This window comes from Zootoca vivipara, chromosome 6 (genome assembly GCF_965207765.1).
Source record: "Zootoca vivipara chromosome 6, rZooViv2.hap1.1, whole genome shotgun sequence".
NCBI classification, from domain to species: Eukaryota; Metazoa; Chordata; class Lepidosauria; order Squamata; family Lacertidae; genus Zootoca; species Zootoca vivipara.
The window spans coordinates 76,453,579-76,480,184 of record NC_142589.1 but is presented as its reverse complement, the minus strand read 5'-3'; the positions used below and the strand labels follow the sequence as shown (position 1 = coordinate 76,480,184).

The 26,606-nt window shown below is 49.2% G+C and overlaps 1 protein-coding gene across 1 annotated transcript; it reads left to right on the top strand.

Annotated features, from left to right (window-relative positions):
- The first annotated feature begins 484 nt into the window (after positions 1-484).
- Positions 485-26,013, top strand: TGFB1 (transforming growth factor beta 1). The gene is made up of 8 exons (XM_088672683.1): positions 485-807; positions 1,046-1,469; positions 14,820-14,974; positions 16,465-16,591; positions 19,892-19,969; positions 22,818-22,968; positions 24,407-24,563; positions 25,497-26,013. The coding sequence occupies exons 1-8, from the start codon at positions 730-732 to the stop codon at positions 25,653-25,655; spliced, it is 1,329 nt and encodes a 442-aa protein (XP_088528809.1). The 5' UTR covers positions 485-729; the 3' UTR covers positions 25,656-26,013.
- Positions 26,014-26,606: the final 593 nt, after the last annotated feature.

Below are 26,606 nucleotides of genomic sequence, written 5' to 3'. Positions count from 1 at the left end.
GACAAGGGTCTTGGAACCGAAGCAAAGAGTAAGGAGCGACGTTCTGTAATACCCTTTTATAAAATAAGAAATGACCCCAGAAATAAGACACTGTGTGACCGTGGGTGGTGTGTTTAGTCTTTAGTCTCTGTGTGTGTGTGAATAAAAGTTTTTGCCGCTCTTCTCTTTTCCAGGGAGAGGCAGTTCCTCAGCCACAAGGGGAAGAAGGAAGGAGAAGCGGAGGAGCCGAGCAGAATAAAAGAAAATAAAAGTTTGCCTGCTTTTGCCACGGTAGCTGTCCAGCTGCCTCGCTCCCCAGCGAAGGAGTTATATATACAGCAGTGCACACCCCCTCCTTCACTTCCTGGGTGGAGCTGGCGCTGGGGAGAGGCAAAAAAACGGCTTTAAAAACCTCCAAGCCCTGCAGCCAGCAAGTCCCAACAGGAGTGGTGAAATTACAGCCTTTCCTGGCAAGGAAGACAGAAAGGCCAGCTGGCTCCAGGGAGAGCGGCAGCAGCGATCTTGACAGAGCACAACCGCCTCGGGATGCCCCAGTCGTCGTGACACTGGATTTGACCCGCGTCTTTTGCAGCCAGCCACATCCCGGAGAGACCCAGGCGCTTCTTGGCAACCTTCGAGCGGCTCGCCCTGCCAAGAACAGATCCCTCGAACCAAAAACCAGTTAGAGACAGAGCCTCGACCTCTAGGGCGATGGGCGTTCGGGCTGCCACAGCTGGGCGCCGAGGCTGAATGTGGGCGCCCCCCCTCCCGAATCGCCAGGCACCCAGAGAGGCACATGGGCTGCATCGAGGCTCTGCCAAGCGTAAGGTGAGTCTCCTCCGCTTTTGAAAACCGGCAGCCCAGACTTTGGAGACGGTTCAAATCTGAAATATATATATTTGAGGGACTCGATGGTGAGTCGCAGCCGGGCTTCTGTAGGAAACAGCCTACTTTGTCAGATGCAGGGAAAGGACTGAGAAAACAGCAAGAAACTAGCGCTGCTCTTCTTCTTTTTCCCTTCTTCTTGCTTCTCTCTCCCCCCCCCTCCTTTTGGCACCGAGAGCAGAAGCGACAAGGGGGTGGAGGAAGCATGAAGATGTTGGTTTTGAGAGGCTGCGGCTGGCAGAGTCTTTCTCGGCGTTCGACGACGCAGCAGCGGGCCGCAGGCTGGCTCTTCCTCCTGCTCCTGGCGCTGGAACACCTCTGCTCGGCTCTCGCCTTCTCCACTTGCAAAACTTTGGACATGGATATGATGAAGCGCAAGCGGATCGAGGCCATTCGGGGCCAGATCCTCAGCAAGCTCAAGCTGTCCAGCCCGCCGGAGGTTGAAGACCCCGAGTCGCGGGTGCTGCCCGAAGACATTGTGGCTCTGTACAACAGCACCGTGGAAGTGATCCGGGAAATGACGGCGGAGGACCCCAAGGAGACCCCCCAGGAAGAGTACTACGCCAAAGAGGTGCACAGGTTCAACATGCTCCCCCCAGAACATGGTGAGACCACGGGCGAGAAAGGGGGTGTTTGTGTCTATGAGGGCAGGCCATGATGTCTAGTGGTTAGAGCAGGCCAAGGAACCAGGGCTAGGTTGGTGTTCTCCCCTCCTCCTCCTCCTCCTCCCCCCCCCTCCCCTGACCCTGCTCCTATTCCTTTAGGAACAGGGTGACATACAGAAATTAAGGAAGGGGGAGATTTTCCCCCACTTAAAGGGAAAGTCCTCACCCCTTTGATTTCTGTTAGGTAGAGGTGCAGGGCCAATTTAGAAAGGTGGCAACCGACTCAAAGGTGCGACCCGCTGGCAAACTCGGGGCATCTGCCATGTATTTCATTGCCTGGGACTTCGAAAATAGGGGGGGGGGTGTCGTCGAGCACCTTGAGAGAGAGAGAGAAGGAAATGTTTGTTACTTTGCACGTAGCTTTAGTGAAGCAATGGAACAGGCTTCGCACCTAGAGTTTCAGCAAGAACTTTTTTTAAAAAAAATAAACATTCCAAGTGTAAAATGGCAATAAATATCACCTGAGGATATGAGATGAAGAAGGGGTTTGGGAAGAGGGGTGAGAGGTTAGCACGTTCCTAAGGTGTCGATACAAACTGGAAGAGGAAAAGCAGCCCCTCTTATGGGATAATTCTTCTACCCTTGACCCTAAAGCCTGTAGGCTTATTCAAATCTTTACAGATTCAAGACTTCCCCCCAATGCCATGTGACAAATGGGTTTCCCCCTAAGGTGGCCACATGTTTATTCCGGCTCCGCTCCTGTGCAGCATCCCGGCAGGCGGAAATTCAAAAGGGGAAGCTTTTCCTGAAAAAAAAGATGGGAAGAGTTTCGCCTCTTAAATGCTCTGTGCAGGCCAGACTCTTAAAGGCACGGGGCTGGGTGCAAACCTAATGGGACAAAAGGGTGCAAGGAAATGGCACAAAGGAAATAAAACCAAGAGCGGAGAAGCTGTTACTAGTTCTGGACATGGCAGGAGATGCTCACTTCCAGCGAGGCGGCAGCAGCAGCTGGAACTTGGCGTGAGTTGATCTGATCATTGCAACCACCACATGCCAAGGCATCCGTGATGAGGGCCGGCCCTTGATACGGGGTCGGCATTTTTTAAAAATCTCTTATTATTTCAGGAAACTGGGGCAGGCAGAACTTGGTCAGTCAGTCTGGAGCAGTGGGACCCGGCAGGATCCAGAATTTGCTGCCTTTTGAGCTTACAGTACTGGCTGCCAGCCAGAGCACAGTTTCACCAGGGGCAGCAATGCATTCTGGCAGAAGAGGGGCACCCAGTTGAGTGGGAAAGAGGCAGAGAAGGCCCCCACTGGACCCAGGAAGCCAGAAGGGGAACAGACCTCTAACTGAGACCCGGAAGAGCAGCCAGACAAATCTGGGGTTGGACAGACCAACTCTAAACTTATTCTTAAACAGCCTTAAGCTTTTAATTCCAGAAAATTGGGGTGGAGAGTAGGAAGGGGGCAGGAAAGCTGCCGGCATATGGTCACACGAGAAGTGGACTCTGCACATACTCGGAAGTTATAAATAAGCCATTCTCCCAGACGGGAGCCTTGCCGTTAAAAAACAGGGACCCAATTAGGGTTTTTTAGGAGCAGGTTTAAGGCAGGTGAGTGGTGTTGTGCTTAGAATCGGTATGATCTTAATGTGGATTAAGGTTGTATCGTTCCTGCCTTTTAGCTGCTGCTGCTGCTGCTGCTGGCTCCTGAGAGAGAGAGAGGGAGAAAGCCATTGCTTCTGGCTTCCACTTCCTTTCTCTTTGCACGAGGATCCAGGCTGTCATGTTATAGCTGTGTCGGCAGGCGCTCTGTGAAGCCAGGCACCCGTGAGACGTCCTCTGATGATCGGAGGAAATTGTACTTGTGTGCAAAAATCTGCTCTCCCCGGGGGGGTGGGTGGGGGGTGGAGTTGGCAGGGAGGGGGGGCAGTAAAATAAGAGTTTGGTCCATTGGATCTTGCGGTTTCCGGCAAAACGGCTCAGCAACCCCTCCGGTTTCAGAGTCGCCTTTGCCGCTTCTCCCTGAAGGCCCCTTGCTGACCAACGTGTTGCAATGGCACCACACAGCTGTGGGCAGGTCAAAGTTTGCAAATTCCCTTTCAAAAATTCAAGCAGGGGTCCTTTGCTTTCACCTCGGGATACGCTGCTACTGGCCACCCACCCACCCACCCCCCGCTCCTGGGACTTCCACAGCAAGCTTGACTCCAGACACACACAAACATACAGCAGGAAGACGTTTTCTTCCATCACTGCCTCCACGCCAGAAAAGGTTTCGCCCGGTCAGCTCATGGAATCGTAGAATCTCAGAGTCGGAAGGGATCCAAGGGTCATCTAGTCCAACCCCCTGCAATGCCGGAATCTCAGCTAAAGCATCCATGACAGATGACCACCCGACCTCTGCTTAAAAATATCTCCAAGGAAGGAGAGCCCACCACCTCTCGCGGGAGTCTGTTCCACTGCCGGACAACTCTTACTGTCAGAAAGTATTTTTCCAAATGTTTAGTCGGAATCTCCTTTCTTTTAGCTTGAACCATTGGTTCGAGTCCTACCCTCCAGAGCAGGAGAAAACAAGCCTGCTCCATCTTCCACATGGCAGCCATTGAGATATTTGAAGGTGGCTATCCCTATCTCCTCTCAGTCTCCTCTTTTCCAGGCTAAACATTCCCAGCTTCTTCATGCGCCCCTCGTAAGGCTTGGTTTCCCGACCCTTGATCATCTTGGTTGCCCTCCTCTGCCCACCTTCCAGCTTGTCAACATCCTTCTTAAATCGTGGTGCCCAGAATTGGACACAGTATTCCAAGTGTGGTCTGACCAAGGCAGAATAGAGTGGTATTATTACTCTTCCTCTTCCTCTCCAAGGAAGGAGAAACCACCTTCTGAGGGAGTCCATTTTGCTGTCAAACAGCTCTCAGCACCCAACAGCTGTTGTTAAGAGCACAGAGGCAGGACCAGTAGGAAAATGTTGGCAACCTAGGCATTTGCACCCAGGAAGCCCTAACTCTTAGCTATACTGGCCTTTCTGCAACCCTTGCTGGGAAGAGCAGAACTCTTGTTTCTTCCCTTCCCACCTTTTACAGAAGTTTGCTCCTCCTGTGGAAAAACAGGCCACCTAAACGCACCAACAGTTGCCTGGAGCTGGGTGGGGTCTTTTGGGGGGGGGAGGAGATAAAAAAAGATATATTCTTTAAGAGAAGAAGAAAAAAATGTAGGGAGAGCTTTTGAATGAGATGAGCAGACCCAGGAGGGGTGTTGGTGTTGTCAGCAGGTCTGAAGAGGCCTGAATCTGCAAAGATCCGGATCTTTCCCTTGGATCAGAGGATCCCGTACCCACCCAGGGAGCAGCCGTCTCAAGCTTGTTTGGGGTGTAATTACCTGCCTGGGAGTGGCTGGCACGCTGCCGAAACGGAACTCGGGCCCGCAGGCAGAGGAGGGAACTTGTACGTTTTGTGTAGTCTCTGGGAGATAAGATGGCAGGCCGGGATAGTGCCAGCACGTGCCAGTCGTTTTTTGCCAAGGAGGCGTTTGGGTCCTCCTTGCCTTGCCTATGCAAAATCCCCTTTCCTTGGAATGCGTTAGGCCAGGGTCCATGCTGCCTCTTCCCCAGTCTGCCTGCTCAGTTTCCGCAGGTCGGGGCTGCTGTTGAAAGCCCAAGCCCAAGTCGGAAAAAAAGTTTTTTAAAAAGTTCATTCCAAAATCCACCGCTGCAAATGGTCGCGTTGTGTTGCTGGATAAATCCTGTCCAGCTTTCTGTCATTTGGGTAGAAGCAGAAGCTCCGAGGCATGGAAACTATGCCCCTTTCCCTTTTTATTTATATCCTTGTATCTTAATCAGAGGTAGAGTGCCCCTGTACATGGAAGTTCGTGCCTACCTGCTTATCACCCGAGGCCCTAAGAAGACTCCTGAATGTTTTAGACTTGCGTAGAAGCTTTTCTCATTGTTTTTCCCGCAGCGACGGGAGAAGGTGCACCTATTTGGGGTTTCTTTCATGTAAATCTTAAAGGTGCAGGAGCCATTTCTGGAGCGAGAGTACCGTAACAGCTCCAGTTCAATTTAGCTTCTGCAGTGTTTTAAACCAGGGGTGGGGAAGCTGTGGCCCTCCAGATGTTTTGGGAATCCATCTCATAGTAAACTCTGGCCAGTCACGGTCATGCATGATGGGAGTTGTAGTCTGACAAGATCTGCAGGGCTGCAGGTTTCCTGCCCCAGCAACAGAGGCTTAGAAGATTATGCATGTTGGAACCAATGACTGAATCTGCAGTAGATCTGGGACAGGCAAAAGAAAGGTGTTCTTCACACAACACAGTTCTGTTTATGGAATCCATAAGGTGTGGTGATGGCTGCAGGTTTGGACACTTTTAAAAGGGAATAAGATTTATGGAACATAGGTCTCTCGGTGGCTAGGAACCCCGATAGCTCCATAGAACCTCCAGTTCAGATGCAGTATATCTCTAAATGCCAGGTACCAGGGAGGACTATTGCTTGCATTTCCCGCAGTCTTCCGAGAAACAGCTGGCTGTCCGCTGATGCAACCGCTGGGTGCAAGACTACATGGAACTTTGGTCTGATCTGGTGTGGCAATTCTGAACTTCTTTTGTAGTTGCTGACCAAGGACATATGGTCGGGGTTTTTTGGGGGGGGGGCTGTTTTTGATTGCGGCACTCACAGGATAGCTGGCGTTGGTTGTGAGAACTTGTGGGCTTTCCATCTCAAGACTGAGAGTGGTACACAGTGCCCTTTCCCCATTAGCACGAGGATTTACGCTTGTGCAACTGAACACAGGCCCGCCCTCCCAAAACCAGCTTCAGAAGGTGGGGGGAATCCCATGACAGATTTATGGCAGGGGGGGACGGCACATGGGGAGGAGGAGAGGGGAGACAGTCCCCACTGCACAAGCAGAAAGCCTTGTGCTAAGGAAATGAGTGACTTAACACTAGTTTGGATACAAACCTCTTTTCACTGGAAATCATAGAACCATAGAGTTGGAAGGGTCTAAGCAGGCCCGTCCTAACCATAGTGGCACGGAGAACCACGGCGCCGGGCGCTGGAGGGCGCTGGAAGGGCGCCAAGTGAGTGCAGGGTTCCGGCGATCTGGCCAGGACTGCCCTCCACGAGATGAGAGGCTCTCCTTCTCCGAGGACTCCACGCTGCGCCTCCTCGTTTCCCCAGCGCTGGGTTCCGCTCAGTCGAGTTTTGCCACCAGCGCGCGCACAGCGCCCAAGCAGCTCTTGCTGGTCCCGCGGTGCGCGCGCTGGTGGCGAAGCTTGACTGAGTGGAACCGAGAAGGAGGCGCAGTGCGGAGTCCTCGGAGGTGGCCTCCCGCTGCTGCCGCGGTCCGCTTGGCACTCCCGGGCCCTTGGAGAGGCTCTGGAGGGGGGCGCTGGAGGGACCTAGCGCCAGGGCGCTGGATGGGCTTAAGACGGCCCTGGGTCTAAGCTATAGAGCTGCATAGAAGTGCATCCATTCATTCATTCATAGAAGCATAGAATTGTAGAGTTATAAGGGACCTCAACGGTCTAGTCCAACCCCCTGCCATGCAGGAATCTGTTTGCCCAACGTAGGGCTTGAACCCATGACCCTGAGATTAAGAGTCTCATGCTCCACTGACTGAGCTGTCCCAGAAGCGTTTTATCTATTTAATATATATTTTTGAATACATTTCTACCCCATCCTTCAGTAGACAGAAAGTGGGAAAGAGCCCCCACTGAAGTCCTGTTGCATATCACCAATCATACTATAGACATGGTTTAGAAAAGTGGCCAGGAATCTGATGCCCTGCAACTGGCATCATTCTTCACTATCAGATATGCTAGTTGGCACTGAGCTCACCAACACCTAGAGGCCCACAGGTTCCCCATCCCAGCGTCATCGCGCAACCTGGATTTTTTTTCCTGCAGTGCCGAGATCCTGACCCACCTCCCACCTGTGGACACAGCTGCCATTCCCTCCATGCCCTTCCTCTGCCCATTTGGTTGGCACACCGTGTGCTCAGAGGACCTCATTTGGTTCAGAGGCTGCCAGCTGCCGATCCCTACACTAGGGATCCATTTCTGGTGAATTGCATCCTCCCCTGCCCCCTCCCCTGCCCAAAGAGCCCGAAGCCCTGGTGTAATGATAAAATAGCACGCCTGGAAGTTTCTGCAGAGTATCCGTCCTTCAAACGGCCCCTTGGAACAGGGGGAACTGCTAGTTTCCGACCAGGGCAGTTGGTAAAACAAACAACGGCAGAAAGCTTTGGGGGCGGGTGGGGAGGTAGCAGCACCACATGACTTCCCTGTTTCGACAGAAGCGAAGCCACCCACATTTCCCCGGCGTGACTTAACAGTTGATCCACGTGGAAAGTTTAAGCAGGTGGGCGGACCGGGGCCTGGCTCCCCCGGGGCCTTTCCCTATGGGAAGAATGGCCCTCGAAGTAACCAACTTCTGCTTGTGGTCCAGCTTACTCCCTTCTGTGGTCTGCTTCATTCCTGGTCCTGCCACTTCCTGGCCCGTGGCGGCAGCTTGACGCTAGCTTGACTGTGCTGAAAATTCAACACAAACACCTCTGCATTTCCCCCAGCCATTCTGCATCAGTTAACGAGAAAAGAAACAGCCCTTTAAAATGATCAGAGGGGAGGGAAGGCTCCCAGTGAAACTCTCAGGTATGCAGTGCAGGGTTCTCGGTGCAAAGACTTTTCCTTCTGAGGTGGCACGGAGGGGTTCGTGGGTGTCTTTTCATTCTACAAATTGCCAGTGCCATGGTCTGCCGCCTTCCTTGGTGCCCGTTCGTCAGTCAAAACCCAAGGGCCAGGGGCATTTTTTTTTTTTAGGGTCGGGAAGTGCTGGCTGGAGAAAATGCTTGCAGGATAGAAAATTGCACCCACTCTGCCACTTTGCAATGATGAGATAGGCTTGAAATCCTGCGCCGACACCAAATTCTAAATAAGTTCTAAAGAAAGTGCCCCGAGAATGAAAACGCCGCGAGGAATTCGCTCCCATTAGATGTTACAGTGGGCATCAACGTGGCTGGGTTCAATAGAAGATTAGACAGAAGCGGAATACCAGTTGGAGGAATTATGCTGGTCTGTGACCGTGATAAAGTAAATTCATTCATTCATTCAGTTGCAGGAAAGCACAAGTAGGCCCTGCTTGCAAGATGCTGGAGCAGATGGTCTTTGGCCTGATCCAGAATAGCTCTTATTATGTTCTTATTGCCAGATCCTTCTTCCGGACACAGAAGCACCGGGAGTATCTGGATCTATGGAATGCGAAACCCTTGCCTTTCTGTTTACATGAGAAACCTATACGCAGCCTTTTAGTACTTCGCCTCCAAAGTGGCTTAACAAACATACCTAAGCCAGTGCAAATGAACTGAGTTCAGCAGTACACATTCAGAGTAGAAATGGTTAGGAATGCACTGCAAGAGATCAACAGCAGTAGCCACAGAGCTATAAACCCTACAGGCAGAGATTAAATACGGATAAATCCAAAAGACGACAGAGGAGGCCATTTCTGGTAGCCACACAGTCTCTATTGATTATCTTGGTGAGTTTGCTGGTTTTTATGGGAGAAGGCTGCCTCGAAACGCCATTCGAGGCTTCATAGTCTTATCCCCATTTTACAGCTGAGGGAAACTGAGGCTGACAGACAGCATGAACCACTCACAAGGTCACAAGGACAGTAGATAGAAACCGATCTGGTCCTCTTATCTCTAGAGATGTAACACTGGAAAGTCCCAAAATAGCTTGGGAATTTCCTTAGGCTGATAAGCTGGGGCTGTTCAATGGAGACATCCTTATCTCTGTCTTTGCAGCTGTAAAACATAAATCCTCAATTTACAAGAGACCACAGCCTCCCTCCGCAAGAGTCATGTGGAAACGAAAAGGGTTGACTGCGCCAAACTTTGAAGAAGGGAAGTGGAAGTCTGACAGTCAGGTCTCTTCTGAATACTGCTGTTGGAGCAGCATTAAGACTTGGGGGGGAGGGCTGAGGAGTTTCCACTGAGGTACCCCAAGTTAGACTGGAAGAGTCCTGGGCCATCTTAAAGACTATAATACAATGTGCTGTGGCACAAGGTTTTGTGGACTCAAGCCCACGTCCTCAGATGCGTGAAATGAACTCTTAGCTGGCAGGTACAGAAAAGAGAAAACTTTGAGGGAGGTGGGGGAGCTGAACAGCAGGGAGATGCAAAAATTATAGCCAGGTTTGATTCCTGGTTCTTGGAGATGAGTCAAGTTTAGGAGTTTAGGAGGAGATGTCTTTCGAAAGAACTAGGACCAGGTTTTTATTCTTAATAGCATCATCATCTGCCTCCTTTCTCTTTGCCACCCTCAAACTCTTGCACTTTTCAGGGCGCCTTGATTTGCAGACCATAGCAGGTAGTACTATTTTATCTCCACACCAGTGAAAAGTTTCGGCTGACAATTTCTACAAATGACATTGCTACTGGTCTGCCACTAAGCTTTTTTCTTCTTTTCCAGCAATGATGGCTAGTGATAGAGAATTGCAAGTTCTTCGCTGTATGATTAATGTTTTGTGATCTGCTATGAGAGCTTATTTGATCAGGAGGTGGGCTAGAAACAGAGAAGACTACCTTCATTTCTTCTTGGGCAGTTTAGGCCCCTCCTCCTCTGCCTTGGTTGCTGATAAATTTTAAATAATAAAATTTAATTCTTACCCCTTCAAATGGGAGACAGCAAATGAGAAGCAGCATATACACCATACCTTGAAAGCACATTCAAAGCATCTCCCCCCCCAAAGAATCCTGGGAATTATAGTTTGCTAAGGGTGCTTGGGATTGCAACTCTGCGAGAGGGTAAACTACGGTACAGTTCCCATGATTTATTTATTTTTGGCGGGGGGAGGAATGGTCTTTCAATGTGCTTTTAAAAGATGCTGCGTGCACAGCCATACCAGCAGATTTTTAAAAAATTAAAGAAAGCATCATCCTAACATGGAGACAGGAATTAAGCAAGTGAAACTTGCCCTCCCTACTTGCATTTCCAGGCCAGGAAAATCTTAACATTTCTGTTTGCTAAATTAACTAAATTTCTGCTTGCCAGCCTGCTGTTAATGGCGCGAGAAAGAGATGCCGACCGTAGAACCAGGAGAAACCACGGGACAGGGCACCTGGGAAAAGTTTCGCCAAAACAAGAATTTCTGCTTGCCATGCAGCTATCAAATGTCCTGTCTCCTTCCCCCGACTCTCGCTCTGAACTCCACATTTGCTTAAATGCAATGTTCTCCTCCGCCAAGCACTGCATGCTCCGTATTTTTTTAGGGGGTGGAATTATGAAGAAGAAAGGGAGCTTTCCCCTTAACATCACAGTCTTTGTCCTGGAGAAGGGAACTTGCAGGGCAGCTGATTTGACCATGTATGTGGGACGAGATGGGATGAGGAGCCGGAGTCAAAGCTTCTTTGATCCTGCGAGGAAGAGAAGCTTAAAAATAGACTCTTCCTGTACCATAAATAGATGAACTACTCTTTAAGGTGCTACTGAAGGAATTTTTTTTATTTTACTTCGATCCAGACCAACACGGCTACCTACCTGTAACCATAAATAGATGCTGTGTCAGTGTCAGATGGCTGCAAATATGGGGCTTCGTTTTGGGGTGTGTCTGTGGCCTGTGGCAGTTCGCTTTCAGAGAGAGAGAGCAAGCCTGCAGAGGGTTGGAGCTGGACCAGAGAGCCCTGGGTTCAAATCCCCACTTGGACGGAAACTCGCTGGATGGCCAAAGCATCCTTTTTCTCTCTCTTAACCGACCTTACAAGGTTGCCAAAATGCCAGTCCTGCTTGCTGCAGCAAAAGGAGAAGGGTAGGTGAAAGGAAAGCCGCGGCCAGGTTATGGGAAGAAAGTTAGGAAGCCCCTAAGAAAATTCAAAGCACCACTTTATGTCCCATTGCTTTTGAACTCTGGAATGGAAGTCCCAGTCAATTTAGCGCAGAATTTACTTCTGACCAAACACACAGAGGGACGCAGGTGGTGCTGTGGTCTAAACCACAGAGCCTAGGGCTTCCAATCAGAAGGTCGGTGGTTCGAATCCTTGTGACAGGGTGAGCTCCCGTTGCTTGGTCCCTGCTCCTGCCCACCTAGTAGCTCGAAAGCACATCAAAGTGCTCCAGTGGGAAGGTAAACAGCGTTTCCGTGCGCTGCTCTGGTTCGCCAGGAGCGGCTTTGTCATGCTGGCCACATGACCCGGAAGCTGTCTGCGGACAAACGCCGGCTCCCTCGGCCTGTAGAGTGAGATGAGCGCCGCAACCCCAGAGTCGTCCGCGACTGGACCTAACGGTCAGGGGTCTCTTTACCTTTTGAAACACACAGAGGACCAGATTCCTATGTATAAAGGAGCAAGGTCTCATTGCTGTGTGGCAAATTTGCTCGCCCTCAGTCCCAGGATCTGTGAAACGGGGAGAAGGATAATGTACGTAGCAGGCTCAAATTGTTTCTGAAGTTGCACTTGACGCAGAAATATGCAGTTAGCCATTGCTGAGTCACGGCAAAGCAGGGGCAGCCCCACACAGAGGCAGTGGACATAGGGCGGCCTTTGCCACTGCATATGTTTTTGCCTATAACTCCTAAGGCTTGGGTGAATGAGAATTGTAGTCCAAAACTTAAGAAGTTGGCAACGGCTGGCATGGGATTTAAATATGAAATGCATTTACAAGCAGGTTTCCAGAGCTCCTGTTTGGCTCTTGTTTCTGTTACCGATGTACACATTAGGATGTGGCGTCTTCCCTGGAGATCTGCAAGCAGAAATCTGGTATCCACCCCAGCAGTCCCCGCTGGCAGATTTGAAACTCTTGCGTTTCGGATTGCCCGTCGCTATTAATTGACTCCACTCTCACATACTTCCGAAATTTGACCCTCCAGAGGCAACAGAATCCTGCCAGGGAACCCAGGCTGGAGTTTGGCATAGCTGCAAAGAAGGGTGGTAGGGCGTGGAGGATGAGGTTGCCAACTTTTTTAACCAGCCCACGCTCCTGTGCTTTTTAACTTGCCACTTGCTTCGCAGGTGCCGGTAGGTGCTGATACTTACCTGCACGAGGCAGAAAAAAACCTTGTCCCTGCTGATTTCCATGCATAAAGTGATTTATAAGGGCATAGGAGCAGTCTAACCTTGATTTCTCTCTCTCTCTCCTGGTCAGTTGGCAACCATGTGATAACTTAGGATATCTACAGGTCATTGGAACAGGCAAGGGCAGAAGGTCCCAAAGCCCGAGGGGTGAGGGAAGACTGAATGAGAGGCATCGAAAGTCAATGCCAGCCAGCAAAAAAATAAATTAAAATGCCATTAGTTCCAATTACTCCTCTTCATAAAGGAAAACTTCCAGAGGGTTGGACTAGAGCAGGGGTCCCCAGACTTACCGCGCAGTGGGCCGGTGCCCGCCACGCCGACCGCGCGACGGGCCGGAGGGCAGGGGAGTGCGCGCGCAGCGGGCCGGAGGGCGGGGGAGTGCGCGCCCGTGCGCATGCGCACATGCACACGGGGGGGGGAAAACGCCGAAAATCGCTTGTGCGCATGCCTATGGGCCTCCCCCGACCCGGAAGTGCATCGGAAATGACCTCTTCTGGGTCGGGAGAGGCCCATACGCATGCGCAAAATGGATTTTCGGCGATTTTTTGCCGATTTTTCTGATCGTCGCCGTGCCGCGCGCCGTAAGAGCGGGCGGCGGCAGCGGGCGGCGGGGGTCGTCGCGGGCCGGATTGGGAGGCCGATTGGGCCACATCCGGCCCGGGGGCCGTAGTTTGGGGACCCCTGGACTAGAGTGTTTTTGGATCCCAGCTTCCTCTTCCTTTGCTTTACTTGCAGAGAGGTTTCTGTTGAATGTGGGAGCATTTGAAAAGGGTTTGCGGAATAGTAGAAAACCTTAGGAAAATAAGACAATTGTGATATGGTATGATTGGAAATGAAGAGTGCGGTATATCAAATACGTTGTGGACCCATGATGGAGTGGCTGGAAGTTGCTATAGAAATTATGTAAGAAGAAAGCAAGTTAATTTTTGGCAAGGTGTAGTATTCTTTTGGTGACTGTTTGTTTGCTTTTTCATCTCAATAAAGCATTAAAAGAAAAAGAAAAAGGTTTGCGACAGGGTCCTTAAACCCTAATGCAAGATGAGTGCCTGTATCCTTCAACATCGCACAGACATATAAGTTGAACATATAAGCAAAGAAACTTCCCCCCACAGAAATAGGGGTGCAGCACATTTGATGCATGTTTACTCTGAAGTCTGTTCAGTTTACATTGAAAGGTGAATTTACCTAATCCACACTTTCTGAAACAATACCTGCATTGAAATTCAGCCGTCCTTTGAAATTCGCAGTGCTCTGAATTTTGCAGTGCAGTTCTCCACCCGAGTAATTGGAACGAAAAATGCAGATACAGAGGTGGAGTTTGCAGATAACATGCCTACGTTGGTGAAAAGGACAGGAAAGGACAGGAAAAAATAGTGAAAATTGCTTTGCAAAAATGTGTGCATTAGGCAAAACTACACACAAAAATATGCTGGTGAATTTTCATGAGGACATACCATATTTTTCCATCCCCGTGTATAAGACGCCCCCTATTTTTGGGGACTCCAAATTAAGAAAACATCCCTCAGCACTACCCATGTATAAGACGAGCCCCAATTTCAAACCTAATTTTTTGGTAGAAAAAACCGCTGTCTTACACACAGAACAATACAATATATATCTATATAGATATATATGGCAAACCCCTGTGGAAATGTAGAAAACTGAAGATTATAAAACTGAGAAACCAAAACCAACATATTTGCGCATCCCTACTCAGGAGTCAGTTTTGTTGTCTCCATTGGAGCTTACTCTCTGAACAAGTGTGTTTATGGTGACCAAATCCAGCAGTCCTGTGACCCTCCAAAGCTCAGTTTTGTTTTCCATTCCATTTGTAAGTTCTGTTTGTCATTTCGTTTGTAAACTCCTAACATTCAGTGATTTGCAGCTAAACTCTTGCTGGGACGTTAATCTGGTGGCCAGGAGGGAGTTCAGATGTCGCCTGAAGCTCTTGCAAAGCTTATATCCTCTTGACACCTTCCAAACGAAGAAATACATAATTTGGTTGTGTTTGAAATGGAACCAGCCACAAATACAGTGGTACCTCGAATTACGAAGGCGATCCGTTCCGCGGCGCTCTTCATAAGTCGAAACCTTTGGATGTCGAAGCGTCCATTTTGTGCATGCGCAAAATGCGATTTTGTGCTTCTGCGCAGGTGCAGAACACGCGCGCAGCGAAAATACTCCCGGGTTTGCCGACTTTGTAAGTCAAAACCTTCGGAAGTCGAGGCATCTGGATGTCGAGGTACCACTGTAAACACAAAACTTACGACTCCTCTTCTATTCTCTCTATGCAGAAAGCTACATACCAAAGACACCTTACTCTGTCTTCTTTGGGTTCAACTTATCCCACATCCGGAAAACCCTTCACGACTCCAGTCTGCTGTACCGTGCTGAACTGAGAATGCGCATCTCTGGGCCAGGGCAGGATCAGCGGTTGGAGCTTTACCAGGTACGATGGGGAAATGCTATCGGAGTTCAAAGATGCCCCACAAGTACATCCCAAAACATAAGAAAAACATACTCCTGTATGCTACGGCGGCGGCCAGACTGCTGATTGCAAAAAACTGGAAAAGGGAAAAAAATACCAACATTAGTAGAATGGAGGTGCAAACTTATAGAGTTTGTGGAGATGGCCAAACTAACAGCAAATATCAGAGGCCGAGCTAACCAGGAAATAACTAAAGAATGGGAAGGATTGAAGGAATACATGGGGAAGTACTGCTCAGGAATGGATATGTTATAAATAAAGATGTTAAAAGCACACGGGAAAAGAAGCAAAGAGAAAATAATAATAACAGAAACAGTAACAAATAAAAAGTAACACAACTGAAAAAGGAAACAGAAACAGAGAAAATTTAAGGATTGAGATCACACATGGGAGAGGGGGAGTCACGAGGGGGGTGTTGGGAGGGAAATAGAGGTTTTAGGGTTAAATATGGTTAGGGATATATTTTGGGGGATGTAAATCAGATGAATTGTAATTTGATTTGATAATTTGTAATGTGATTTGGTTTGAGGATTTGCAACCTGATTTAGTTAATTTTTTTGATGTGATGATGTATGAAGATATTTGAAATGGAATACAACCTGAGTCCACATTGGAGGGGCTCACAGCATTAAAAAAGAAAAGAAAAGATGCCCACAAGTTATACCCTCTCACCTGGAAACTGTTCAGATGGTTTGGAGATGCTTATGTTATTCGTGGATGAAAGAAGGAAATTTCTCGGCACATGCTCAGAGGCATTCTATTATTTGCACCTAGGGACAACAGCTGATTTCAAAGACAGGTCCCCTGGATCATTGCTCATGATCGTTCATTCATATTAAACCCCAAACAAGAGCCAGGACAATATTGCTTGCATTCTATCCCTGAGGGGGGGGGAATTGAAATTTCTGATTTTGAAATAAAAATGAAGGCACATTTATGTAAATTATATTCAATTGCAGAAAAGAAAAGGTATGTATTTGTTTGCCTGCATTAATCTGGAGTATTTCAGATGCAGAAATCAAATTATTGTGGGGAAGAGGTGTCTGCAGCGAGGGAACTGGAGTATAGGAAGGAGGAAATCTCTCGGCATATGCTCAGAGGCATTCTCTTATTCACACCCAGGGATGATCCTTGATTTCGAGGACAGCTTATGGTTTATTTCTAAGGACCCTTCATTCATATTAAGTCCCAAACATGAGCCAGGACAGGATTGTTTGCCTTCTAATATTGACATAGAATTTGGCGGGATCGAATGTCCACTTCATTGTTCCTGTAGCTCTTCTGCAGATGTTGCCCATGTTTTCCAATTCTGCCCCAAGAACTGGAACCTTGAACTAGGAATTAAGCGTAGCATCTGAATGTGAAATGCTTCAGAGAGAACGATGAGCCACTCTGGGTCTTATGTCAGAGATGGAGAGGCTGCCTTGTTTACACTTACCCTTTCCGTCCAGGAGCAGATCCACTCGATCAACAGCACTTGGTACTACATGGATGGTCGCATGGTGAAGTTGAAGAACGAGAAGGAGTGGCTTTCGTTTGACGTCACCTCCGTCCTCCGGCAGTGGCTTGGAAGCACAGGTAAGCCAGGAAGGGGCTAAAGGTGTGAGCGGGGCAGGGTCCCAGAGTTGATGGCAGCTGGAATGAGTGATTCACTTGGGGGAGAGGAAGAATCGCTGTAGGCAGAACGGGACGAGTGACAAAAGAGGACACTGGTTTACCGGGGACTAAAAAGTGGTTTGTTCGAAGGACTGAGCCCAGCCCACAGTTAGTTCTCTGCCAAGTTTGTTGTTGACTTGCAAACCACACCACCTTTAGCACATCCAAACCCAGCAGCCTTGCTGAACCATGGTTTGTTTGGCCCCTCGGTCCCAGACGCTTGCCGGGTTACAAAGGCATAGGCAAGAGCAACCGAAAAAGAAGCCAAGTGTTGTAGGGCTACGAGTCCCATCATCCAAATGACCACTGCTGACAATGCTGGCATGGCTGATGGGAATTGTAGTCTAATGACATCTGGAAGGCCCCACATTGGCTATCCCTGGCAGCCAGCTTTCACACAAACTAGCCTGTTAGATGACATGTGATTTGTTGAACAAACCACGGTTGAAGGAAACCGTGGGCTGAACGTTATGTGCAAGCCCATCCATTGACAGACTATCTCTTCTTCCAGATTCAGGTAGGTAGCTGTGTGGTCTGACATAGTCGAAATAAATTTAAAAATTGTCCAGGTATAAGCTTTCGTGTGCAGTGTGCATGCACACGAAAGCTTATACCCAGAACAAACTTAGTTGGTCTCTAAGGTGCTACTGGGCATTTTTTAAAAAAATTAAAGTTATCTCTTCTTCCATTAAGAGTTCCTCTGGACAGCTTTTAGGTATCCCCCTCCCAGCCCCCTGGGATTATTCTGTAACATCATTGATGTAATAATAATGTGCTACTGATACACTTATTATGTTTTTATATGTGCTGGAAGCCGGCCAGAGTGGCTGGGGGAACCCAGCCAGATGGGTGGGGCATCAATAATAGAATTATTATTATTATTATTATTATTATTATTATTATTATTATTATTATTATTATTATTATTATTCCTGGACTTCCCACACATCTTTTGACCTTTTTTGTTGTTCTGTGGTGCTTTGTCAGTGTTACTGCATTATTGCCATCTTGGGGGAACGGGACTCTTATAACAAAAGTGGGACAAGCCCCCTCAAAAAAACAAAAAACCCTACAGTACATAAAGAAACAGGATCAGTACCACACTTCTAAAAGATAAAGAAGCTATTGCACTGCGCTGAAAATAACTTTGCCAACATCTCCTTAACCGCAACTCCCCTGTAGCTGCTGAGGTCCTCTCACAAATTCCGCAAAAACAAGTTAGAGATGAGCTTGTAGTATCTCCAAATCTGGGAGAGTTGTGTACAGCTGTTAACCAAATGAAAAACAACAAAGCCAGCGGACCTGATGGGATTCCTGCCGAAGTCTTCAAAGTGGGCGGAATTGAACTTGCACAACAACTTCACAAGCTCATCGAAAAAATCTGGGAGAGAGAATGCCAAAATTATCACTCTTTAGGGATGCCAAAATTATCACTCTTACTCAGCTACGAGTGATAAGAAGAAGAAGAAGAAGAAGAAGAAGAAGAAGAAGAAGAAGAAGAAGAAGAAGAAGAAGAAGAAGAAGAAGAAGAAGAAGAAGAAGAAGAAGAAGACGACTTTTAAAAGATGTGGGGGGAGCTATTATATTTAATCCTGTTTTTGAAACCACCTAAGCTGGCTTTGTGACAGTGAAATTCCATACATGAATTGGTTGTGCAAAGAAGCACTTCCTTTTGCCTGCAGTGAGTCCACCGCCCCCCATTCCTTGGGTCACCCCAAGTCCTTGTTTTATGGCAGAATGAGAAAAATAATCTCTCCCCGCACCTTTCACAGCCATCTGCCACGTCCCTCCCCTTTGTGATCTGGTTCCTAATCTGAAAGCAATGCCTCTAAGCCCTAGCAGCTCCTGCAAGGCAGTGCCAAGGCATTTATTTCTCCGGGGACTAGAATCGTGGGGCAACCTCTGCCTGCTTTGCCTTTGCGCCCGAGGTGAGAGGGGGAGAAAGGGGGTGGGGGTGGGGAAACCATGCCGCAATCCGCTGAGTCGGCACACCACGCCCTGGGCACACTGCCACGGTGTTTTGGAAGGAGCCAGATCGAAAGCGTACATGCGTCAGGCACACTTGCCATGTGCCACTCCTCGACTGCATTCTTTGCGCAGGTTGCTACTGAAAGGAGAGCTGAGGAAGGCAGGGATTGCGATGTCGCAAGGACAAAATTTCTTGCGTCCGGGTGGCCGTCTGCCTGCAATTCACCCTCTCTGATCTCAAACCCTTTTTTGCCTTACCGTAGTAAGCTGAACAGGTGACGATAGTCGTCAGCTGCAGGAATAGGTAGAGAAATATTGGGGGTGTGGTGATTTAGGGGAAAGGTGGGCGTCATATTGAAGAGAGGGCCACTGTCACTGCCCGGCTTCCGTGTTGGGCAGGGCAGCCCACAGATCAATGACAGGCTCAGATCTTGCCATGCTTCAAGCGCCATTCTCCATATTTCTTAAAGGTACCACACGAAGGTTTTATGTGAGTGCATTCGTGTTCGGGGAGAATGAGGGAGGAATTCAGCTCAGCTCGCATTTAAGGCAAACCTACCACCCTGAGTTCTTGGGATGAAGGGCGGAATGCAAATAAATAATAATAACAACTCGCACTTTCAGAAACAACACAGCCACCATAGTTTCGAATTCGCACTTCTCCAGATGTCGCAGCGCAGTTCCCCAGCCAAGTAACAAGCGGAGAAATAGATATGCTAGGGTGACGTAGCGCGTAGGTACATTGCTGAAAACAGCTTGGGGGAAAAGTGTGTCGCATTAGGCAGAAGTGAGCACACTGGACAAAATTGTACATGGAATTGTGTTTATTGGGAGAATTTTGTATTAAAATGCTAATTAAGTCTCATAACTGACTTGGAAATCTGGAGAACTGAATTTCAAATTGTATTATTGTCACAGATGTTAATGTTCCTATCTACGTGTTTGCCACTTTTTTTTTTTTAGGCAACCTCCTTAATCAGACACTCAAAACTTTGTGTAAAGATTGGGGGTCGGGGAGGAGCAACCAACAGACATTGTCTGCAGCCACCTTCTGCTTCTGAATGGTTCTCCCATACACACATGGGCTGAGCTCCGGAGAAGAAAGGAACACTTGGATTTAACGTGGCAAACGCCTGTCTTCACCTTTGGGCCTGTGTTGCGTGTGTCTCTGGGGTTGCGGGTTCAAATCCTTCCGCCGCTCCTGCTGGGGGCTATGAGCACGGCACCCAAAAATCCACGTTGTTTGTATTTCAGAGCCTCTGGGAAGATTCCGCCTCAGCTCCCACTGTACCTGTGAAAGCGGCACGGAGGAACTGAAAGGAGAAGTTGAAGGTAAGGGCTAAGGAATGGGGTCGGGCTGGATTTACCCAGGAAAACGTCTGGGTTGCACTTCCAGCTTGGAGAGACAGGCTCACACCCTCCTGCTTGGCAACACGTTCCCAATAAGGGCCAGTCGATGGGGCAGGGATGCTGGGCTCCGCCTTTTGACTTGCTCCTGGTACAGGTGTCCTGCCACTTCCGTTCATGTCGCTGGGACTTGGGGAAACTTCCCCACAGCTCTTGCACCATCCTAGCAGAGATCATTCAGCTCCCTGCTGGCACACCACATCGACATACCCCCTCTGAGTGTCCTGGTTTTCCAGGGACAGCTCTCCATCCCAGTTTCTAATTCTATCCCAGAACCTCCCTACTTCCCCTGCCAGCGCTGCCAGTGAAAAATGGGGACAAAAAAAAGATGGAGGGGGTCGAGGAGGGTCAGTTGCGGGGGGCTAGTGAGAATTGTAGAATGGCAGAGTTGGAAGGGACCCCAAGGGTCATCCAGTCCAACCCCCTGAAATGCAGGGAAATCGGAAATGTCCCTAGGTTGGTGGGTTTAGATCTAATGCCGGAAATGCCAGCTTTATTTATTGATTTAAATTCATGGCCCGTCCTTCACCCTGGAAGGCAATCCACAGCCCTGATGGCTACACACTGCCTCCGCGGTTGGAGCCAGCAATGTTTCTGAATACCAGTTGTTGGGAACCGCAGGAGGGGAGAGATCTCTTCCGCTCGGATCCTGCTTGCCGGTTTCCTGCGGGCATCTGGCCGGCCACTGTGAGAACAGGAGGCTGGACGAGGTGGGAAACTGGCCAGATCTTGCAGGCTTTCCTCATGCTCTCAGGCCCTGCCAAAGGCTCCGTTCGGTCCCTGTCTGGCATCTCCCTCGTCACTTGCCTGTCAACAACTGGCAAGCAGAGGCTCGGCGGATTCCGCCTTCAGGACGAGACTTGCCTCCTTCTGGGAATCGGGCCTAGAGAACTTCCTCATCTTCCTGACACACATACCTGCCATACCTTCTGCCCAGGGTGGGGCGGGGGGGGCAGCGTGCCAGTCCCGCCGACACTTTTATCACATGATTCAGCTCGATGGGAACCTCCTCTAGGGGGCAGCGTGAAGCACGAGCGCCCGCAACACACACACACCCCTTGCACACGCAAACTAGCACACACCCGCTGCGTTCCGTCAGCTAAAAATAGGCTGCCGTGGTGACGGCAAACAGCTTCACAATCAGATCGCAGAAAGGGTGGTTCTGTCGTGCTTCCGGCGGCTGGCACACTCCAGAATTTCAGAACGCTTCCCTTCCTCAATGCACCTTCCCCCACAGCACTGTTATTTCACACCTGTGCGCCTGACTCACTTTACTTTCAGCAAACATAAAAGTTGGCGTTTCCCCCTCTCTCAGGGGTGCCTCATATCCCTGCTGCACCCCTGCTTTTTGGGCTGTGGGTGCGCACCTGGCTGTAGGGAGGCAAGCTCAGCGGTGACTCTGGAGGGTAGGAATCGGACCAATGGCTTCAACGTTACAAGAAGGGAGATTCCTTCAGGAAAAAACTTTGTAACAGCAAGAGCTGCTCGGCAGTGGAACAGACTTCCTCGGGAGGTTGGGGACTCTCTTTCCTTAGAGGCTGGGTGGGCATCTGTCATGGATGCTTTAGCTGAGATTGTTGCATTGCAAGGGGTTGGGCTAGATGACCCTCGGGGTCCTTCCAACTCTACGATTCTATGACTCACACGGGTGCGGTGGGCAGCCTCTTTGGCAAATGGCTGCTTTTTGGCTCCCAGGAGCCTCCAACGCAGTTTAGGAATGACTGCCTTTCCACTTGGGAAAATTGTGGGCTGATGGGATAGGCAAACTTCCTGCTCCACAACACTCGGGTTTTAATTCCCATCACCTATCCTACCATGGGCAGCAGAGTGGGAAGGAATGGTGAAGTCAGCGCATCTGACCCCCTGCAGGGTCCTCGGACACCCTCTTCCTCCACAATCACACCTGTCACCCCCACACATTCCTGATCCCGGTGGGCACCACAACACACAAGGATGCTGGCATGAAGAAACAAGCCAAGTCAGTAGGGGGGGCACAGCCTTCGCCAACCTGCAGCTGCCCTCCTGATTTTAGTGCCCCCCATAGACACCTAATTTGAAATATAAACAACAATAAAGCACAAAGTAAAATTTCATTGAAACGAAACCTACAGTAAGATGGAAAACAAGGTTTATTTTTGTAGACTTCCACTTCCTTTACATTTGAATTTTCTCTCTCCGACTTTTTCTAATGGCACAGTCAGATCCTCGAAGCTAATCTTACGCAACACGTCTGCGTCTATACTTAGTAGAGGTAAGGCATTCAGCTTGCCTTGTCGCAGAGTCGTCCTGTTGGGATTTCTGATTGACTTCTGTTGAGAAACCCAACGCTCGGTTGAGCAGCTTGCGGCCATTAATGTGTGTGTGGGGGGGGGGGAAATCTGGCCATGGGAAATTTCTGTGATGCCCTGAGCACATGATTATTTTGCTTAATGGTTCATGGAGAGCACTACCCCCACCCAGACAAGGAAGGTGACTGATCAAGAGGCCAAGAACGCTTCCCAACCAGAAAAAAGGAGGGTTAGGGGATGGGAGCAGCGTCAGTGAGGGCTTTGGCCTAGGAAGAGTCTGGTGTGGTAAATGGCATCCCAGCCAGTGCCGCTGGAGGGTATTTTCCCTGCCTGCTTAGTTCCCGTTGCCCAGCATAGGCCGTCGGAAGCTGGTACTCGGGGAAACATTTGATCGATCTGATTTATAAAGCATCTTCACCCTTATTATTATTACTTTATTCATGCATTTCATGCGACACGGCTAACAAACACCTGTCTGTTTCCAGGCACCAAATCAAAGAGGGGTGACCAGCAACAGATCAGCCGGGCGAAACAACAGCCCCCCTATCTGCTGGTGATGGCGATGCCCCCCGAGCGGGCAGATCACCTGCAAAACCGCCGGACCAAGCGAGCGGCAGGCGTGGACTATTGCAGCCAGTGAGTGGTTTCTGGGTTTTTTGTGTGTGAGAGACTCTTTCGTTAGCCGCTGTTGAGAGCCTCTTGGGCTATAAAGCGGGGTGACAGCTCAGATGGTAAAGCATGAAGAAGAAGAAGAGTTTTTGGATTTGATATCCCGCTTTATCACTACCCGAAGGAGTCTCAAAGTGGCTAACAATCTCCTTTCCCTTCCTCCCCCACAACAAACACTCTGTGAGGTGAGTGGGGCTGAGAGACTTCAAAGAAGTGTGACTTGCCCAAGGTCACCCAGCAGCTGCATGTGGAGGAGCGGAGACCTGAACCCGGTTCCCCAGATTACGAGTCTACCGCTCTTAACCACTATACCACACTGGCTCTCATGAGATTCTTAATCTGATGTTCATGGGTTTGAGCCCCACGTTAGGCAAAAAGATTCCTGCATTGCAGGCGGTTGGACTAGATGACCACTGAGGTCCCTTCCAACTCCACAATTCTATGCTTCTATGAATGAATGAATGAATGAATGAATGCATTTCTATGCAGCTCTTTAGCCAAAAAGACTTCTTACAAAAATCAGCATTAAGAAGTCCCTGCCCTAAGGCTTACAATCTAAAAACACATCCTCCTCGTCATCATTATTTATTAAATTTATATGCTGCCCTTCATCCTAACTTTACAGGGTGGTTTAAAATATTAAAAACACAAAAATGAATACCATAATAACAAACCAAAACAACAATGCATCCATAGTTTAAAAGGCCATGGGTGGTTTAAGTAGCCAAAGGCCTGGGAGAAGGTGCCAGGTGAGACTCCCTAGAGAGAGCATCCCACAAACAGGGGGCCACCACAGAAAAGGCAGGTTCTCGTGTTGGCACGCTACGGATCTATTGTGGAGGAGGAGGCACACGAAGAAGGGCCACAGAGGATGACGAATTTGTCACTGCACTTCTGGCTGGGTTTCAGGATCTATGGTTTTGCCGCAGCAAAAGTGGCTGCTGAGACCATATAACATTGGTCCTGAAAGACCTACATTGGCTCCCAGTACGTTTCCGAGCACAATTCAAAGTTTTGGTGCTGACCCTTAAAGCCCTAAATGGCCTTGGCCCAGTATACCTGAAGAAGTGTCTCCACCCCCATCGTTCTGCCCGCAGACACTGAGGTCCAGTGCTGGGGGCCTTCTGGCAGTTCCCTCACTTCGAGAAGTGAGGTTGCAGGGAACCAGGCAGATGGCCTTCTCGGTAGCGGTGCCCGCCCTGTGGAACACCCTCCCATCAGATGTCAAGGAAGTAAACAGCTATCTGACTTTTAGAAGACATCTGAAGGCAGCCCTGTTTAGGGAGGCTTTTAATGTTTGATGTTTTATTGTGTTTTTAATATTCTGTTGGGATATTGGGAAACCCAGCCAGATGGGCGGGGCATTATTAAGAATAATAATAATCATCATCATCATCATCGCCAGGTCGCCAGAGGAGAAGAACTGTTGCGTGAGGCCCTTGTACATCGACTTCCGCAAGGACCTGAAGTGGCGGTGGATCCACGAACCCAAGGGCTACTATGCCAACTTCTGCATGGGTCCCTGCCCCTATCTCTGGAGCTTGGACACTCAGTACAGCAAGGTGAGGATGTAAAAAGCCCCTCAGCCTATGGTTACCAGATTTTTTTCAAGGAATCTGGGGACACTTTTTAAAAAATTTCATGCCTTATTATTTTAGGAAAGGGTTGCCCTGAGTTCTTGACCTTCTTTTATGGGGGGAACCCCAAAGTTGTTGGGCGCACACCTCAACACAAGGCAGATGGAGAAGCCCAATTACAAACACACAAACGCCCCCCAAAAAGAGGTTGGTTGGTGGTGGTGGTGGGGAGAGAGATGGAGTAAAGGCCATGTTGTCTCGCCGGAAGTCCCCAGGCATAAATCCGGGGACATTAAAATCCAGGGACAGATTTTGTCCGGGGACAGATTGGTGAATCCGGAGGCTGTCCTTGGAACCTGGGGATGTCTGGTATCCCTATCTCAGCTCCCCTCTCCCGAAAAGGTTTCTGACTCTTGCATCTCACCCCACACCCCACTTCCTCACACACAACCCTCCTCCTTTGGGGTTTGTTTAGAAGCATTCCAAAAACTGCTTCCTGTTTTAAAAATATATATCTCAGAAGCGGTATACAAAAGGGAAACAACAGAACGGTATCATAGAAACAGATGCAAAGACAGGAATTCAGCAATGAACTGATCTTCTGGGTCAGAGAAAGCCTGGGCAAAAAATATAACTCTTTACAAGGCATCTGGAAGCAACCGGTAGCCAATTCTTTGAGTACGGCAGGTGGCAAGGGCATTCCATAGGGCGGGAGCAATGGCAGAAAAGGCCACTGTCCTGTGATGCGCTTTGCCACAATAAAAATTATTCATGCAGTGCCATGAGTGAAACTTGGCAGCCATTATAAACGTGACCTCTGCTTTCCTGGCCGCGAAAACTTGGCATCCCGCTCCCTAGGGTAATCAGTCCGCCATGTTACCTTTCCAAAGACGTATTTTCTTATTTTTGTTTCGATAGGTCCTGTCTCTGTACACCCAACACAACCCATCTGCCTCAGCCACGCCCTGCTGCGTCCCACACGAGCTCGAGCCATTGGGGATTGTGTACTACGTCGGTCGCCAAGCCAAGGTGGAGCAGCTTTCCAACATGGTGGTCAAATCCTGTCGATGCAGCTGAGAGAAAAGGACTTGTGGACTTGGGATGTCTCTTCTGGGCGAGTTGGAATCGAAAAATAAATAAATAAATCTGAGCAGGGAAGGAGTCAGGACTGGAGCTGAGAGGGACACAGACTCCCCTTCCCTTCTAACAAAACCTTTTTTCTAAAACAAAACAAAAAAACCTCATTCGGTGAGATTTATTATTATTTTGTTATTTTATTATTTTATTTTGTGAATTTATGGGGTTTCATTCTTGTTGCAGGGGGGCAGACATTGGGAATCTTTCAATTCCTTTTAATTATTTTGCTTCGTGTATTAAGAGAGAATTATTTAAAGAGGTTATCTCCTCCTCACCTTGTACCCAAACCAATCAAGGGGGTGGGGAAGAGCCTCATTTCCCTGCCATAAAGAATTTGTTGGAAAAATGAGCTGGCCCTTGAATTTCCAACACTGGCAGGAGGAACGGTATGGCAGGGCATCCGACACACTCTCTGCAAGAGGGCGGGGAAGTCGAGCTATGGCTGAGGAATGCAAAATGAGTCAAAAACAATGAAGGGCACAGGGTGCCAGGGTTAAGATTCCAGTTGGTCAGAACTGCTGCCCTCCAGACGGAAAGAAAGTGTGCAAGCCTGGACAGTGCCAGGGTCGCCGGACGACGCCCGGCTCACCTGAAGGTTGCCAGAGAAGATGGCAGAGCACACTCGTGTATTTCAGGACTGGAACTCCGCCCACTCTCAGAGAGCCCCCGCCCACACATCAGTCGACCCCGCCTCCCTCAACCTGACCGCTGGCGATTGGTAGGCTCTTCCCTGCTCAGCTGTGACTGACCTCTGTCTCCTTCCTCATGTGTTCTGCACAAAGACATCTGCTACAGGTGGGAGCAGGCGGAGAATAGCCAGGCGATGGGGAGCAAGTGAATTATCCCGCTAACTGCTGGTCTGCTTCGCTCCTCTGCCAACTGCTGGCTTAC